The following is a 19,198-nucleotide window of genomic DNA, read 5'->3' as shown; positions in this document are numbered from 1 at the left end:
ATGAAACAATGTAAAATGCTTCGAATTTTGAAGCCGGGAAAACAAAAATAGATTGACTCGCCATCCCTAGCCTGCGAAAGTGGATGTTAAGCGAAGCTGTTGAAAACCACCACTACTGCTGTGGAGTATATACACTGCTTTATTGCTTTACAGTAATGGTAGTGTTGGTAGTTTAGGGCAATGGAAGTAATAGTAGTAATGATAATTTTGAACAGGCAGTACTTGAACATCGTCCCCACCGATAATCGTCTCAGAAGGCAGTGAAGGCACTTTTGTGCTTTCTGAGAACGTCTGGTTTGCACGAGTGGCTTTGACTCAATGACGGTCTACGGACGTCCCTATACCCTCTCTTTCTTCCTTCTCTCACTTACCCTTCTCCCTTCCCCCAGCGTAGGGTAGCCAACCAGACTCTTGACTGGTTAACATCCCTGCCTTCTTTATATTCCTCTCTCTTGACAGCACGTCGCTGCTCGACGTATTGCCATTTATTTTCCACTTTGCCGCTCCTTGAAGTCACGCCGCTTGTCGGGAGTCTTAACTATGCGTTACTTACCCATAGTGGCGCTGTATCAACAATGAAATCAGTTGCTAGACTGATTCTTTTATATACCAAATGCTAGTGACGTCATTTCCCATGTCCCAAGCTGCCGTCGCCGTGGTAGCTTGCGCAGCGGTAAGCTTTATCGGCAAACGTAAGCGGGGAGCGCTACGTGCTTCGCATTGTTGTCAGGAACGCCTTGTCGTAAATTATGTGGTTTGGATGATTGTTTGGACTTGTTCTTTATTGAAACGAATGCTGTTCTGTACGTTGTACATGCGATTCCAAAGATTGTAGGAACTTTTCGCTTAACTTTGCTGGCTGCTTGAAGCCTGCTACACCACCGAATGTCTATGTGAAACCCATCTACATTGCGGGTTTCTGTGGGTATTTAAGCAGGTGGTTCTTCAAAAATAAAATCAGTTGTTAGAAAGCGCTTGTCCTTGTGTTTCTTCTATTCTTCGTCCCTGTTTGTTTGCGCACAATAAGCTTTAAGATCAATCTTCGCTTTCAAATCGACAACCATCTGCATGTGGCAACTTGAGTTGAGTTCGGCCGTTGTTTTCGACGCTTTCGGCCATTGTGGAGGACACGACTGCAGTGAAGCGAACCGACCAATCGTACTTCAAAGAGGAAATGTGAAAAGCAGCTGCACTAGATCCTCTGACCTTGCCCACAGAGTCATCAGCAAAAATTTTAAGATGACGTGCATATTCAGTCTCAAGATTCTCCAGTACGAGCGAACTCGTTGCCGTCAAAAAAGAACTCCGCTTAGCGCGAGCATGAACAATTGTCAACGAACAATCGAGGCTCGCAAATGACCAAAGTGGTTTCAACCTCTTAGTTCTACCTCTAGCGTCAAGACCCAGGTAAACAAGAGTGTTAAGGGCCAAGTACACTCGGGGCTCAGATCTCTTTCGAAAGCACCGTTATAAGCGTCAGCACCACGGCCCATTCATGACGTCCTGTTATGAGAAAAATGTATCAATCTGGTTACGCGCGTCTTTCTGGTTTCTCGTCCACTTCCTCATAACCCTGGAAGCTGCAACCGGAAGTCCACTAAGCAAGACTTCGGATCCGATTAGGGGCAAGGTCCCGATAAGATTACAGTGCATGAAGAAATGCGAGCCATTCCCGTGCCCGTCTGGCGTTATAAGCAATATTGCTGGCCTTGCGTTCATTGACGGAAATCCCGCGCCAGCCGCCTAGAAATAACGCTGCGTCATGTTATTACCACCATAAACCAATCAACAATGGCAGCTCAGCGGCTTTAGTGTTCTAATGCTGAACATTAGGTCCCAGGTTCCATTCCCACTTGTGGAGCCTGTATTTTGATAGAGTTGAATGCAAAAGTGTTGGTATGTACCGCGGCATGCAGTGCGTGTGCTAAAGACACCAAAGTGGTCGCAATGAATCCGGAGCCCTCCTCTGTACGCTCTCTTTCCCAATCACTGTAGTTCGTTGGATAGTTTACCAAATCGGCCAGTCAACTCATCATGCAATCAATTAGTGAGTGAGTGAGTGAGTGAGTGAGTGAGTGAGTGAGTGAGTGAGTGAGTGAGTGAGTGAGTGAGTGAGTGAGTGAGTGAGTGAGTGAGTGAGTGAGTGAGTGAGTGAGTGAGTGAGTGAGTGAGTGAGTGAGTGAGTGAGTGAGTGAGTGAGTGAGTGAGTGAGTGAGTGAGTGAGTGAGTGAGTGAGTGAGTTGCATATGCGAATTCATGGTAGGAGCGTAATCTGTGCCAATGTATGCTTATCTGCGAAACAATTGAAAAGTTCAACGTTCCCAGACTTCTCAACGCAAATTTCCCCCCAAGGCTGGTAAACAGACAACATAGTCTCGTTGAAATCGGCCGCCACGCTTACTGGGCCCCGGGTATTTTAAGTCATCCAATTAATTGCGATCACCGAGCCTCTCCAACGTACTCGGGGAAAGCGACGGCCAACGCTGTCTGTTCAGACAATATACTCCAGCATTTATCTTTCCGATGGTTGGCTAACAAGTTAAACAAAACAGCTCTGTTTCCTAAAAGTGACCCGCACGAGTGCATCTAACTGCGTGACGTTTCATTGCGCGCGTGCTTGTGTTAATACTGTGCCTTCTTTTATAATTCTTTATCATCTTACCCTTTCCTCTGTTTCCAATCACTCAATGTGGCGTAGATAACCATATTCTCAGATCTTTAACATGCCTACGTTCTCTCTCTTATTGCTTCTTTCTTTATTCCTTAAATTATGGGGCTTCACGTGCCAAACTAGATCTGGTTATGAGGCACGCCGTAGAAGGGGACTCTGGAAATTTGGTCCACCAGGGGTTCTTTAACGTGCACCTTAATCTAAGTACACGTTGTTTTTTCGCATTTTGCCCACCTCGAAATGCAGCCGCCGTGGCCGGGATTCGATTCCGCGACCGTGCTTAGCAGCTCAAAAACATGGCCCCTGAGCAAAACGATGGGTCACTTTCTTCCTTGAAAAAAATTATGGGGTTTTACGTGCCAGAACCACTTCCTGATTATGAGGCACGCTGTATTGGAGGACTCCGGAAATTTCGACCACCTGGGGTTCTTTACCATGCACCTAAATCTAAGCACACGGGTGTTTTCGCATTTCGCCCCCATCGAAATGCCGCTGCCGAGGCCGGGATTTGATCCCGCGACCTCGTGCTCAGCAGCCTAACACCATAGCCACTGAGCAACCATGGCGGGTCTTTCTTCCTTGAAAACGCACAGATGGGCACATGCGAATGTCACATACGCAGTGCTGAAGTTGTATTCTCGGGCCACGTACCCTGTGTTCAGTGTTCTGTTCTCGTCAAGACAGCAGTCAGCATAGGCCTAGGGGCCCAAGCTAGTCGACAGCATGGCTCACTGGGTGAAAGGGGTTGAACTGGCAAACACGGAACTGGGCAATGTTCCCCAAAGTTATGCTAATCGCAGTAATACTATAGAAGTCATGGCGATGCACACAATGACAGGCGTACGCACATAGAGTAGTGCGGCCCATAGCTAGCTATACTTAAGGATAATGTACCAACTGTGTCACAGCGTCAATCACAATGCACATTCTATAGTGTTAGCCAAAAATGGCTTCACACATAGTGGCGCACACCGAGTGAACAAATAAAAAAAATCGTGAGCAACAGAATTTGTTGAACATTTAAAAAATAATATTTTGGTTCTGCGTACCAAACTCCCATGTGGTTATGCAGCTCGCCGTAGTGAGGGACGATGGAATAATTTTGACCACCTGGGCTTTTTTAACGGGCACCTATGTAGTACATAACACGCTATTCGGTGAACAGGTCGGTGTGTTCAGGTGTACATATGAGCTGATATTATATGTTGACGTTTTACGCACGATATTTTTGTTGCGTAAAACTGAGGTGCCCATTGGCCCTGTTTTCTCGGTCAGCCCACATTGTTTGTATATAAGTTCATTTGCTGGTACACTTCAATACGGCGCACATATGCTTCGTATACGCATCTACAAATTGTACTACTGTTGTGTTTTACCACCTTCTTGATTGAATAATTCATTGTGTTATTGTTGTGTTTAACCACCCTGCTTGGAGCTGAACTAGGTCGTCAGTATGACATAAATAAATAAAATAATACAAATACATCCGCCGAGGCACCGGCCCGACCCAGCAGCATGCAGCAGCAGGGACGCGAAACCCGGGAAGGCGGGCAAAGAAACCTTCGCTTTAAGAATGGCCTTATTATACCGGCACCACTTCGACAAGGTCAAACATTTTTTTTCTTCCTTCGGTGTGCTATATTTACTGAGCATTTTCCCCGCCTGAGATCCGTGTAGAATAAACAATCCGCCCTCGTGTGCTCTCCTAGCTGACATCGACGGCTGCCTATGATCACAACGAAATGAGCTCTCCATCGGGAATTGATTTGACACGCGCGAACTTATCGATCTATACAAAGCTCTTCGGCGAGAACGGCTCGTCGAGGCAGCAGAAAGAGGCCTTTCTAGCTTAAAAACGAAAGGAAAACGAGACGATCAAATCAAGATTTGCGTTCGAAGCCCTTGAGAGGTGAGGGGGGCGGACACGAAGCCCTGTCGGCGCAGCATCGGAGATTCAGTCTTCGGCTCTTTAAAGTATCGGCACGTTCGTTGGGGCTCTGCGGACCGAGTATTCTGTTCGTTTGATCTTCTCCACTTTTGAGGAGTCGCGTGAACTATCATCTAGAATCAGCATTTCTTTGCTTTCCACAATCTGCTGTGATTGGTCGCGGTCTACCTCGCTCTGGTGCTGAACATCTGGCCTATCTCAAAGTACTCTCCATATGGGAAATCTGTTCTGAGGAAGCTTGCTAGGCGGATGCATTAGTTTCCTTTGTAGGAAGAAAGGAAGGAAAACAAGACTCGGGCGAATGACAACCTTTCGTTTTCAATTAACAGTATATTACCAGGTAACTAATAAAGGTGTCTGTGTCTATATTTGCTTTACCTTGTTTGGGCATTAGGTTGCACCATGGTTGTCACTAGTGTCATTGAGCGGCTTTAGCCTATATTGTTTGCACAAGATCCTATGAAAACCCGTAATAACGTATTTCTTCGTATTTACTATGGCCTTCAATTATTAACTAACGGGTGCACTGTAAATACATCGAAAACAGGAATATTGTCATATTCACTTAAAACCCATAATACCGTCTTCCTTCATTTGATTGATTGTGATGTGTTAACGAGGCTTGTTGAAATAAGCGATTTTGGTCACTGTAAGCACGTAGGATCACGACACCTGCGCCAGCTCGGTTTTTTCTGCAGACCCACAGGAGATTTCCGTCACCCACTTCCCTTCTTCAAATTACGTACATTGGTCTGTCTCCCATTACTTGAATATGCCTCAGTTGTGTGGAATGGCAAAAGCAATTCAAACAGCATTTGAATTGAATTGAATGTCTGCAGAAAAAGATGATGAGTGTATATAAACATCATTTTCTAACCTCATGCCCGAACAACAATTCAGGTCTGAATAATCATCCTAGACTTCTGCCACTCTGCTGCAGATGTAGTCGTACCGACATCTTTTTTTTTTCATACAAAGTCAGAAAATCGTTAGAGAAATTATTGCATGGTCGGATCTAATAGCTTCCCTTTCACTGGGGGCTCCCCTGTAGCCTACCAAGGAACATGGGCTATTCCACGATTCTGCCACTTTCAGTAGATGCTTGCCTCTCCACGAGATGCAAAGTCTTTAACACTGTCATTTTTTTTTGTCTTAACATCGTTCAAAACGGGTTATCTTTTTTTTCTGTTCCAAGCCTCGCACTTTCTCCTGAGCGTTATTTCTAGCTTCACTCCTCTCCTATCGTCTCATATAGTTCCTCTCTCCTTCCATATATAAGCTCCATCGCTCGATTGTACGTTATCGCTGTATTGTTGTTTACTATGTAGGTGTTGACCCTGTCAATTTTAGTTTCTTTTTATCATATTTTTATGCCATAAATTTTGGTTGTAGTTTTTGCATTTCTGCCTTAATTTTCCTTTTTCGTTTCTCTGTGCACCAGCGCTCAGACCTCAGTATTGTTTCTCAATACAATAAAAATTGTTGACTAATTCATTAAGTATTGAGTTAATTGGTTATATATATAAACAATACATAAACAATCATGCTTCACCAGAGGTTCCTTTTGAGACTCCCAATCCCATTCCAATAACCGCCTTTGTTATTCAGCTTAATTTTGCTTTCTACGACTGCCAGTAGGTTGAAGCTGTTAACTAATTATGGTGTACTGAGCACTGAGTGCCAGGCGAACAAAATGCAATCATAAACGGTTGCATGAAATGCATTTCTCTCAAGAACTAAGCTAAAATGCGTTGTTTGCCTAAATTCAGAACTTGTTTTGAAGCATTTCCTTTCCTACAGATGACCGTTCCTGTGAAGGGGTGGTTCACTAAATCACTGATGCATCTTGCAAGTTCAAAATGGCTGCAGTAAATCTCAGGAACACGCATATTAGCGCCTTTTCACAGGTGCGTACGCGTGCTTTCCACTGACGCTGATCGTCTGCGCTCTCAGAATGAACTAGACTGGAAAGAAACTTGCGCGAGAACCGACAAAAGGCCTTGCACACATACACACGTCGTCTGCTACTCACAGAAGAAGGCACCGATGCAGAAGATATTCATTAAGAGGGCCAACAATGCAATGACTGCATTCACCCTAGTGAAGTTTGAAGTCATAACGAACATTGGGTGCAAACACCGTCGCCACAGGAACTTTACGCTAGTGCTTTCGTAAATCGCCTCTGAAAATGTCGTACCTTGTACAACATGCGCCACGACGCCTTTTCTGTAACGTGCAAGTTAGCTAGAAGCGCGTGGTTCCTTTCTGAAGACAAACGCCAAAGCAAGAAAAAAATGCAAGGCAAGCTTCCAAACGGTCGTGGAAAGCATTCCCTATTCAATGTATTACAGAGTACGCCTACTAAACGCATCGCCACTTTCCACTACATGGTCGAATTCCCAAATCGCTCCTTCGTACTTCACGTGTACTAACGCTTTCCCCACTATGCTATCCACGAAACGACTTGCAAAACGGTTTTTTTACACCATGAAGTGACAAACTATTCCAAGGCTTGCATGTTTGCGCAAACTGAATTAGAATAACAAATATAGGGCGTTGCGAAGCTGGCGCTCCAGTAATAATGCACTTTTGCAACGGGGCAACTGATTCAAAAGAAAGTTGTACCTTCACAGCAAAACAACTTTGTTGCGAAACCATCGAAGGAGATCGTCAAAATAAACGAAGCTAACTTTGGAGGCCGAGACAATGAAAATATACAAGACAAATAAAAGAACGCAAAGACAAGCACAGTCTGGCAAACATACTGTGGTTGTCTCTGTGTACATACCATGCTTGTCTCTGTGATTTTTCTTGTATTTTCGTGTAGTTGAAGCATCGTCGTTTTGTGCGTCTGTTGCACGTCTGCACTTTGCAGTTCAGCGCAAACGTGGCAGAGAGGCGCACGGATTCGCGTGAACTTGGGTCTCGCTTTTGTTGAGTAGAGAAGTGTTATGCAACACGCGACAACCGGCACGTTTTTTCTGTCACCACCCTGGGGCATCTGTCGCAACCTGGGGTGATACCGAAGGTGGTGCGAATAGATGGTGCCCACGACGGCTCCCTACTCGTAACAGAAACTATTCTCGAAGGCTCTGCATTTGCTGGTAGCATGCGCCGGAAGCGATTGTTGGAACTACAAAAAAATGTCATGGCCGCCACGTCTCAGACGTCACCTACGTCGCATAGCCTTTAAAAGCATTCACTACCACTATAGGCAAGGATAGTAGAAACTGAAACTCAGTCACTTTAAATAAGGAAATTGTTGCTGAGCAACGCAGGTGCCAAGCATCTCAAAGCTCAGGCGTACACTACTTTGATTGGACTGAGCGACAGTGCTGCATGGGACTCCTGCGGCGTCGAAGAGAACATGGAACATTTATTGTGCCAATATTATCGATCTCAATCGGAAAGGCAAACATAATCTATCACATTGCGACGACTGAACGATCGGCCGTTGTCCGTGCAGGTGCTGCTTGAAGACTGTCCCCATCGCTCGTCGGCCCACAAAGGTGTGAAGGCACTTTTGTCTTTCTTGAGGGCGACTGGCCTAGGTGAACGACTTCGACTCACTCAGGCCCTCCGTTTGCGTGCGCGAGCTAACCGCAGCCTTTCGTCTCCCTCCCCTCCCTCTATCCCATCTTTCTATTCCCTCTCTCGCGTAGCCCTGAGTAGGGTAGCCCACAAGACGAATTTCTGGTTAACATCCCGGCCTTCTCTTTATTTCCTCCTTCTCACCAAAGGACAAATGGTATAATTAATATTTTCTGTTGTGTGCGTACGTCTGTGGGAAAGAGAGAAAGCAAGGACAGGCAAGGCAGGGAGTTCAACGAGAAGAGCACACGGTTTGCTACCCTACACTGGGCGTGGGGGAAAGGGAAGTAGTGCGTCTCTGGACTAACGCATAAAACATCGGTCTGCTGCTCTCATAGGCGCCAGCGGCGTTGTCAAATTAAGCCATAATGTCAGATTTTGTAAGTCAGCAGTCTGCAGCCATTAACAGAGGATGTAAAAATCCTCAGCGCCAAACAGAGCTGACAAGATGGTGAATTCGATTATATGATGGAATTCTATTCCAGCATAGAAACACACCATTCGACGCGCAATGGCTGGGGCAAAGTTTAGTGCTCCACTTTCTAATAAAGCTTACCACTGTTTTGCAAAATATTTGAGAGTAAAATAATAAAATCTATTTCGAACAAACGCTGAAATTAAAGGCAATCTTCTAAACAAAATCAAAGATTTCATTCAAGCTATCCGATCAAGTTGTCAGCAAAAACTTTCGCACGAGCATTTTAATAGGCAAAGTAAACTTCAGCGAGATCGAGCCTTGTCCTCACCGGGTGTTGTAGATGATGAAACTCAAGTGCAATTAAAGGGCACCTCACTAAGTTTAGCCATTTTAAACAAACGAGCACAGCCTAGGCATTACGCACTGACGATATTGTCTAGGAAGTATTACGGCAGTCCCATGTGGCAGAAAGCAGGCAAGGAACTTCGCTTGAGAACGCTACTGGAGGCAGAAGGAGAGAGCGTTGCCGTATGTAGGGAAGCTCGCCTTCTGGAGGCATGTTAACAGGTAAGTTAATTTCTTTCATCTCCTCCAATAATGAGCCGATATTACGATTAATTTCCGCAAGCCGCGTCTTAGACGGCGTTTTTACCGCTCCTATTGCATAATCAAAATTTTGGAGGGCAATTAATCTTCGCCTTTAGGAGTGGAAGGCGATAACATTCAGAGATCCCTGACTGCTTCTGACGCTTCCCCGCAACTGCAGCTCATGTAACTGCAGTGTTTACCAGGAAACGCTGGCGGCGAACGCTATGCATGAGGGCGAGCTTTCTGGTAGAAACACGGCCTCTTCCGTCGGTCGCGGATTCGCAGAGGCAAGCGCCATCTGGATGGTGCTGCAAGGAACCGGGCGCCCCGCTCAAGGAATGGCAGAAACTCTGAAAAGGGGGTTTGTGTTTGAGTTTCCGCGTAACATAATTATGTCTTCTCGTATATTCGAAATACAATCCGACGTTATCCGGTCTGTGAGTTGTGTGTAAAAGACTCATAACAATATTTCGCTCACAAGATGGTCGGCGCTGGACGTTGGACGCCGAAGCCTGGTTTTCTGCTACACAGGGCTCTTAACGCTGCCGCGTTAAAATTTCTGGTAAGGCCTGTTGAAAGGCCCTTTAAGATAAAATGAATATCACAAACTAAGCCAAAGCGAGTTTGACGAATTTTATTGAACGTCACGGTATACACATCTTGGTCACAGTAACAATTCATCTGCAACATTTTCTGCTTCGTCATTCACGCACAAAGCGTAGGTCGCATCATTCTCCTAAGAGTTCCACGCATACCAAACGTCACGCTTCTTCAGAACCTTAACTGATGTTATTAGTGAGCACGTTGACGGCACATAGTGCGAGCACAAGGGTTTCTTTTTTATTGTTAATACACAACGACCATTCACGAGCATGCGTGATAGGGTTACGTGGTTGCGAATTGTACCGACTGCTGAGTAGATAAGAGCTCCAGGTATGCGCGGCTTTCCCGTCCAAACCACTGACCTCACATGTTCGTGTCTAAACTTTGAATTTTGCACGTATGTGGCATTTTACGGTGAACGCACTTTTAAAATGGACGTTTGGTGATGCATTCGTCACGTTTCTTACTCGAAAATCTTGCGCTCTTCTTGCTTGGCATCGCCGTAGAAGATACTAACTTACATATTAACTTGAACAAGCAGACAACATTGCCACGTGCTATATTTAAACTGCATCCGCCCCAAAATCCCCAGCTTTGCGTGAAATTTGTGCCAGAAAGTGTCGCAGGTTTTTGAAACGGGGGAAGAGCCTTGTATATCTGGTGCTTCTATTTACAAAACATTCTGTATATTCAATGCCCTCTACAGTATGTTCATATACAACTATCTGTAGAAGAGACCACACGCCACGCCTTAAGCTTCAACACTGTCAATAGCATCAAGCGCGTTTTCATTCTTATCTTGACAGCTTATCATGTCGAAGCACGCGTGCGTGTGTGTGTGAGTTTGCGCATGTGTGTCTGTGTGTGCCATTTTGCTCTGTGCTATCAGTTGCAGGCGCTCAGCGCGATATCGCTAAGCATTCGCAAACATTGCCTTAGGTTACAAACAGTGGCAATAACGCTTAGCAAACACCAATTATGCTGGACATGTAGGCACACACGCTAGCCAAACATACGGCACCATTCTTACAAATATTTGCAAGTTCTATCACAAGACAGAGTGCTTATATAAGACAGCAGATAGGAAGAGTCGATTACGCGAGCCAAAAATAAATCGTGGAGACTGTACAAGAGGACGTACTTTTTTTATCCTGTTACTAAAAGTGGGTGCAAGGTAATTTTTTGCAGGGAGAAGCAAATGGAGGTTGGAGGTTATAAATACCTGAAGGTCACCAAAGATGCAATCTGCCGTTTGCTTTCTCAAAGAACGGACTCGACTTGGTGGAGGAGCAAGTACAGTTAACAACACAATTTTACGGAACACATGATCTGAGAAAAAAAAATCTCCATATTTGCGCAGCCTCACGGTGCGGCCCAGTATTCGCATTTACAGCCTCTACTAGTATATGTGAGCAACATTGTGACGTTTGGTTTTACTGACTACTTTTACAAGCTGCTCGGAAATCGAACGTTTTCTGAGATCCCGCGGTCCGTAAATTTTTGTGGTTGACTGCACAATTAGGGTGTCCCAGCCAACAGGGAACATGGTGCTAAAGAAGTGAAACGTTCTGTGCGGATGACACCAACTTCTTCTCTTCAGCAACCTCTTGGAGAAGCCTCCACTTTTTTTCGTTATTTAGAGTAATCTGTGCTGATTTGTTAACTAAGTTGTTTAATATTAACTCTTAAGTCACAATGTATATACAAGATTCGTGGAGCGCAGTTGAAACATCTCATTAGTTGTTTGTGCCGCGTTATCGTTCCCACAGCTCTTTTTTCTATATTGAAAAGAAAGCAACTTTGGCGTATACAAACAGCGAGCCATGATGAGTTTTCAATGAATTCGTGGTCTCTATCTCTCTCTTTCTAAATGCTAAATAAAGGGGTCTAGGCGAATGGTAACGCAAATGGTAACACAAGAAACTGAAACTGACGTTTTCAAGTGCGTCCAACAGGCCTTGCGTTGACAACGTGCGGAATTAATTACAGAGAATTCATTAACATTAGGTACTAATCACTTTTATTACAAACACAAAAGAAGCATCTCCAAGAGACTCCTATAACCAATAGTTGGTTGCATCTGCTCAGAACGCATCGCTTTGTTTTTAAACATCTTCCATGTCATCTGCGGCGCCCGGTAATACTGCCGGCAGTATTGTTCAAGCTTAGGCAATCTGCTTCACCTCAATTAATAGCAAGAAACCTTACTTCATGGGGATAGCGCACAGCTGACTACGGCGCCACTGTGGAGGTTGTGCACTAGACAGTGATTCAAGGCAAGTGGTCAGTTTTGCAAAACGACGCATATATGGAATCTGGTATTGAGAAACAGCGGGAGGTTTCACGCACATTTCGTCTAAACGGCCGAAATATTTCTCACTCTAATTTCTCGCGGGTCCGGCAGCTGGCGTGATATAGTCTCGCCCTGGCGATATCAGTGCTTATTATCAGTGCTTATTTTCATCAGCCATTGCACAATGCAGAAGAATTGACGTTTCTTTTTGTTGTTTTTCTTTCCTGCTGCAAGCTTCAATCAGTAGCCGAAATTCTCGAGCAAGACGATGGTATATTTCGGTTTATTGGGACGTGGTCGCGATAACAATGCCCACCTATTTTTTTTATTTGCTGTTATCGATTTCAATTTATACACGTTACTTCGACGCTAACCAGAAAGTCTGCAACACAACAAATGCATTTTTTTTCAATGTTCATCATCAAAATAGGACATGAATGAAAGCACCTGTCTGCGCCGATCATTGTTTACGAATAGCCGCGTGTGCAATTGGTGAACGAAGGATGGGCAGTTGGAAACAGAAGACCTATACATTTACTTTGCGGATAGTCTTTGATGCATTATAATTCCTCACATATATCAAAAAGAACTGCCATTTTTCTGTTAACAAAACAGTGGTCACCACTTACAAAAAAAAGCTCGAACGTTGAAGCATGATTTCTTCTGTCATTCCTGTGTAAAGCTGCACAAACAAGTCGTAGGCATGCGCAATAAGTTTTCGAAACGTGACCCAGGAAACAAGCTTCAACATTGAGGTCACAAATGGGTGTTGTGTGGTGTACAGTTTCCAATATAGGATAATACTGTAAATATTACATCGATGAAGGTGTGTTCCTCTGTGCGAACATCCCATTCAACAACAAAGCCGCCATAATCGCGGTCATTTTTATATTGAGCACGGCGTGAACTAAGTAAGGGCCGTTGTTTCATTAGACATAGTTACGGAAAGCAGTGCATTGAGGTTGGCTCTAAAGTTTAGTGTCACAGGAAACAATCACGACCATGCAAGCACTTTTTTTCACATACGAACATTATAGCTAACATTCGCTTATAGCGAACCACCTCGAGGATAAGAGGTACGTGAGTACACGCACCCATGCCTTCCAAATATGAGGGTTCTATCAATAACTTGTGGCAAGACCTCACGTCAAAACAAGAAATGCGGCTTACGATCGCAACCGACGTCATCATGGGTGGTTACCTAACGAGCATCGGAAATTCACGTCGAAAATCAACGCGGAAGTACAGTCATAGCACCCTGGAAGATGGAGGGGTCTAGGCGAATGGTAACGCAAATGGTAACACAAGAAACTGAAACTGACGTTTTCAAGTGCGTCCAACAGGCCTTGCGTTGACAACGTGCGGAATTAATTACAGAGAATCCTCGGAGTCACCGTGATATCCGGCCCGAATAGCTTTTAGAACGAGTATATCATCACACGTGCCAAAAGCAAGTCGTCATGAGCTGGGACAGCGTGAGGCCAAGTGTTAAGGTGGCCACGTTAGGCTTAGCCGAACCGCATTGCCATTTTACTTGCGGTAATTAGAGCAAGTTGGAAAGCTGTGTTAGTTTAGCTGGTTTATCAAGTGTTAGTATTAGTCATGCAACGAGAAAACAACTAGGAGGGAGCATTTCGTAACGAAATGGTAGCCAAGAGAAGTCGGCCCTACAGGTGATCCCGTCGTGGTAAGTTCAAGTGCCTCCCACAGTGGCGCCACCTGCGCACAGCGCATGCTCTTCCGAGAAGACAACCCGTGAACAGCAACGTGAGAACACGAATATGATAAATGTTATAATTTGCAGCACAAACGAGTGAAGTTGCGTAATTATATGTGCTGAAAATGCGCGCAGGGTGGTTGGCAACGTACCTCTGAAGAAAGGCACATCGATTGAAACCTACAACGAACCAAGCCAAACCCCTCCTAGATAACACGAAGCCTGTGCACTCTGATCCATGACGTCATGTACCTGGTCCAACTGCCATATAATCTTATGACAATGCTCCCGAGTAAGCGGCGGTGATTTTTGACGTCACCGGCTTTGTAACGCCGGGACTTGGAAATGGAAATTTCGGGCCTAGTAGCATCGTGTCATAAATGGGAGTTCATAGGTCTTGTTCTATCTAGGAGGCAGTGACCAAGTGCATTGGGCCGAGTGAGTACACAGAGGTCAGGGTTCCCTGTTGGGCCGACTTATTGATGGAGAGAAATTGTGGAGGGCATGGCTATATGAGAAGTTGGATCCCCAAGGCTGGCGACGGGCCGTAATGCTTCTTCCTATTTTAGTTTCTCCGCCCATGCGGCAACTACATGGAACCGCCGATAACGACTCCGACTAAATTTGACAAAGAAAAAAAAATGTGCGCCAGCTTTGCCGAATTGGAACTCACGGCTTCCTCGGCGAGTTCTCGGGAAATGCATTCTCATTGGCACTAAGTGAGGCGTACGGTCAAAACTTGAGCGTTTTCCACACTACAAAAAGGCATGTCAGGTGCCAGCTCTACGGTGTGCTGTACACAGCCGGCATCCGTGGCCCAAATGTGTGATGGCCAATTTACGGACTTTTCCGTCTTGAAATGAACTACTGTCGATAGCCAGAATTGAACTAGCCAGTCAAGCTAGCTCGCAGAGGTGCCTCAAGGAATGGTCAGTGCGAAGACATTAATAGAGGTGCAGCAAAAATATTCGGACAGTGTCCTGTTGGATATCTAGTGTTTTATCTGGAAGACGTTCCTCACTACATGGGTTACGAAGTCATTATACACTTACTTGTTTCTTGTTTATCAGCAGGGAATCGGTGAAGAAACTGCTTTCCGACTACCAGCGCGCACTGAAATAATTGTTGGGTAGTGCGTTCAAACTGGACTATTTTTTCTTCTGAACAGTCTGTTAAATATGACGTCACAGGAGAGATGCAGCCGCAAATGTCTTGGAACAGCTAATCTGAAAGCAGCACAAAATCGCAGTTACTTTTCACAAGTACCTTTTTCTTTTGCCCTGCTCAAAGTCACATGCTCATCATGAGCAGCGTAGCTTTCTCACCGAAGAGGTTATCGTGTGGGTGCCTGTTATAACTATGAAAAATGTGTAGCACATTACGTCACAAAGCGTATAGAGGCATTTGCTCACATATTTAGACACTAGTGGGCGGTCTTTCATTTCTTTAGCAAGGCGTGTGGTGCCGCTGTGCTGAGGGAAGATCTACTAGAGATCCGAAAACGTTTACCTAAATTTCCTTGACGATCACATCACAAGAGGTACAGAGTTACACGCTCCGATGCAGCACATTGATAAACAGATGTGGTGTCAACTGCAACCCATTATTCTAGAACTAGATACGTGTTGGCGAGGTATTTCTTCCTCGACAAGGCATGTGGTGGGGCACCGAAGCTTGGGGAAGAAGCTACCGGCCATCTTGGTTACAACGTCTTCGGTCGACTGAAAAGGCGATGTGTAGCGTACGTCAACTTGAAAGCCACCACAGCGGCACTAGTCTCGCGTGCACGTTTTACGTCGCGAAACAGGTCGAGGAATTTCTGTGAATGGTAGGCACTCGAGACCACATTGCACGCGTCTCAGAACGGCAAGCTTCAGCGAAGTTCAACTGGTTGAGCGAGCGGTTCAATAGAGAAGCGAGCCGTCATTGCATTTCGCGAGTAATGACGACTGAATGAGAGAAAAAAATGAATGCTGGCTCGTGCCTAAAGCCGTGACCTATGTTGGAGCTGGGTGTATCCAAGTAAACCGTATAGACCACTCGCACCTGCTACAAGGCACGCCGACGCTTTCATTTGTCACCGACAACATTGAAAACGACAAGCGTTCACGCCAGATCGTTCGTCTAAACGTTACGCGCGAGGGAATGTTCATGATCGGGAATGTTCGTGCTTCTAATCTCAATCGCGAGCATGGCTAGTCGAACGAAGAATGTGCGCGTGGACATTTTAAGATCTGGCGCGCCGTTGGCTAGATAAACGCGGCATCGAAGATGTCTCGGCGAATGTTGATTGCGTCCCTCAGTTTTTTTTTTCTTCCACCACTCGCAACGCCATGCCGCATGGCGTTGTTGCCAACTTTGCAAAGTTTCAGCCCATGGTGCCTATCGACCACAGTTTGTAGCCCTTCGAGGCGGCAGCCATCTTTTGCCGGGAACTGCGGTAACTGGCCGAAAGAACAAAAGAACTACCGCAGAAGACTCACGGCCTGTTCTTATCGCCTACTTACATTCAGCGTTTGGCCTTCCATGGCATTGTCGCCGGCTGCGCCGTCTTCAATTTGGCAGCGGAGCGCTGGCTGCCGGTAACAGGTACGGGTCTACGGAGCAGAATACGTTACTCTCGCACAACTGTTTAAAGAAAGCAGTCTAAATCTCGACCCCAGTCACCAGCTCTTGGCGAAGCCTGCGCTGGGCCAGCACTATCTTGATAGCCACAAGGCCTGTTTACTCCGATTCATGACGTCACGCCATCTGGCCCGAAATTTCCATTGACGAGACTGGCGTGATGACAGCGGTGACGTCAAAATCACTGTTGCCTACTCGGGAGCATCCCCATAAGATTTTATGGCAGTTGGGCCAAGTAATATGACGTCATGGATCGGAGTGAACATGCCTTGTGCTATCTAGGTGGTGTTGGCTCGGCTGCCAGTTTGATGACGGGGCAGTTGACGACAAAGACATGTAGAGCGAGCACTGGCAGCAAGCATGTGATAAGAACAGGCTGAGCGTTATCGCAGTTGTCTTTTTGTTTTTGTTTTCGCCTGCTCCCGCAGTCGCTAGTAAGATGGCTGGTTCCTAGAAATGCTGCAAAATGTGGTCTGTATGACAAAGATGAATATTCTATTACGCCGTAGTGCGAATATTTGTCATTTAGGCTTTCTTTGGCTTCAGAGCACTGACGTGAAACAATAGTGACTTTTCTAAATTTCTAACCCTTCAGCCCTGCCGATGGACCTTGTTCACTAACAGCGCGCGACCTGTTGGTCGGATTTGTAGAATGCTGGACAATGACAACGCTGTTCGCCTAGTTTACATTGAGAAGAGGAAAGGTTGTCATCTCCTACAAGAAAACGTGAGCCAACAATTGTTGAATCTTCACAGTGTCAGCTTTCGATACGCTGTTATACAGTGTTCTAGTACACTGTAGTTTTACGCAAGACCCTTTTCGAAGTTTTTCGAAATGCGCTTTTCCACGCTGTAATATGTGGTGTGCTCGCATACCACTCACATCACGGATGTTCACGATGTTCCGACAGACGCCGCCTGGTTTTTGCCTCAGCCTTGAAAAACAAGGTAACTAATCTAGCGACGTGTGGTACAGCACATAGTTTTCTACAAAGGACACGTTATGCACGACACCTCGGTGCAAATGCTTATTTTTGTCAAAAAAGCATTCATACACGTCGCATGGAGCGATTGCGGGCTTTGTTCTTTTCTTTATGCCAAAGTCAAATCTTTAGGCAATCAAAGAGCACAACGCCCCGAAAAAATACTTTTTTTTCTTCAACCAGTGCAAACTTCCACAGGCGCAAAAGCTCCCACCCGTTGAAATACCGGGCATCTTTAGTAATTAAGTACGACAAAGCTGGAAGTTCGGTTACTCGTAACCTGCAAACAACGGTATTTGATCTGCAGAGCAAATGGGTGTCGTCTGCCTGTGCCGTCACGGGGACGAGGGTCTCGGCATTGGCTACTGCGTTGCCACCTCTCGCCGTGGCCATTGTCGTCTGCCGTCCGTCTGCGTGTTTCAGTAGCGGGTGACGTCAGTGCCGCAGCAGCAGCGCCGCCTGGCGCCGTCCCTTGCAACTGCTGGAGGGGCGGCACCCGCCCGCAGCAGTCACAAGAGCCGTTCGAGCTCCTGCGACTTGGGTCCCGGCTCGAGACCATCCGAGTCGGTGTCTTCCTCGGACGACTCCTCGTCTTCGTCCTCCTCTTCGTCGTCCAGATCATCGTCGTCGTCCAGGTCGACGTCGCAGGTCCGACCACCACGGTGCTGCCGCTTTGCGGGTGCCCTGGGTACAAAATGCGGGGGGGGGGGGGCAAAATTGCTATATTTGACATCCCATAGAGAAGAGGGATGCACGTGTAAAAAGAAAAAGAAACGGAAGCAAACGAGTTAACGCGAGTGCCAATATTATGAAGTTATTCAGAATAAACACACAGTGTGCCAAACAAAAAGATTAATGGAGACAAGTAAAGGCATAAATTCAGCAGTGTGTTCCTAACCAGGGCGAACCGTTTTCCCGCCAGCCTGAGTCACTGGGTAGTCCGTGGTCAAATGGGAAGCGTATCCAACTGCTGTGCTGAGACAAGAGGAACCAAAACCAACTTCATAAATTGCATCAGCGCGTTTGTTGCCTTCTGCAGCTCTGATATGCGATGCCATGTTCCCGAGATCTTCACCAACAAGAAATGTCTTATTTATAGCCTGTTTAGAGCTAACTATACGCATTGCTCGAAGCCCGAAAAACCAATAAACCTGAACACCCTGCCCACTTTGTGTCACGCTAGTAATGAGCTTTCCTTTTTCTTCTTCTCAGGATGAGGGGTAAGGTGACGCGTGAGAAATTACATTTCTTCGGCCACGTGGGGAGCTGATGGTAACAAGCGCGTCATTCGGATTCCGCGGCGCGTCACTCAGAACGAGCAGACGTTCAGAAGAAAGTGTCCTAGACGACAAGTCGGGATGAAAACCAGATCTTGCAGGTTAGGTCAGAGAAGCCAACATACCGGTGCTGTCCGCGGCGATAACACAAAGCCGTGTCACACAATGCGTTGTTCCAACATAACTGCGAACGGTAGACAGCCGGATAATTCCCGGGTCACATAAAATGAAGTGGCGACCACGTGGCTCTTCTTCTGATCGGTCATTTTTCTTTCTATTGCTTTCTCCTTGGCCAGTTTGGCCAGCTTGTGCAACTCGTCAATACAAACAATGCGTTTTTTTGTTTCTTTTTACCCACAACAAATGGCAGAGTAGTCAAGGGTAATGGCAACAATGATACAACGAGACAAGAGATTGCTCAACTTTTACACATACAAAGGAAATGGAGAAAGAAAATGTGTCACGATGATGTGACTTCTTCGCC

General features: G+C 45.9%; 1 protein-coding gene across 4 annotated transcripts in view; it reads right to left on the bottom strand.

Moving 5' to 3' along the window:
- Window positions 1–9,883: 9,883 nt before the first annotated feature.
- Window positions 9,884–19,198, bottom strand: part of LOC135913020 (nucleolin-like) — a 217,256-nt gene continuing 207,941 nt past the window's right edge. For all 4 annotated transcript variants that reach the window (XM_070524384.1, XM_070524385.1, XM_070524383.1 and 1 more), the window contains one exon: window positions 9,884–18,121. In XM_070524384.1, coding sequence (XP_070380485.1) covers window positions 17,947–18,121 — 175 coding nt within the window. In that variant the 3' untranslated portion in view covers window positions 9,884–17,946. The remainder of the gene's footprint in view (window positions 18,122–19,198) is intronic.

This window comes from Dermacentor albipictus, chromosome 8, assembly GCF_038994185.2.
Source record: "Dermacentor albipictus isolate Rhodes 1998 colony chromosome 8, USDA_Dalb.pri_finalv2, whole genome shotgun sequence".
Taxonomy (NCBI): Eukaryota; Metazoa; Arthropoda; class Arachnida; order Ixodida; family Ixodidae; genus Dermacentor; species Dermacentor albipictus.
The sequence above is the reverse complement of the archived record's forward strand: the minus strand, read 5'-3'. Positions and strand labels throughout refer to the sequence as shown.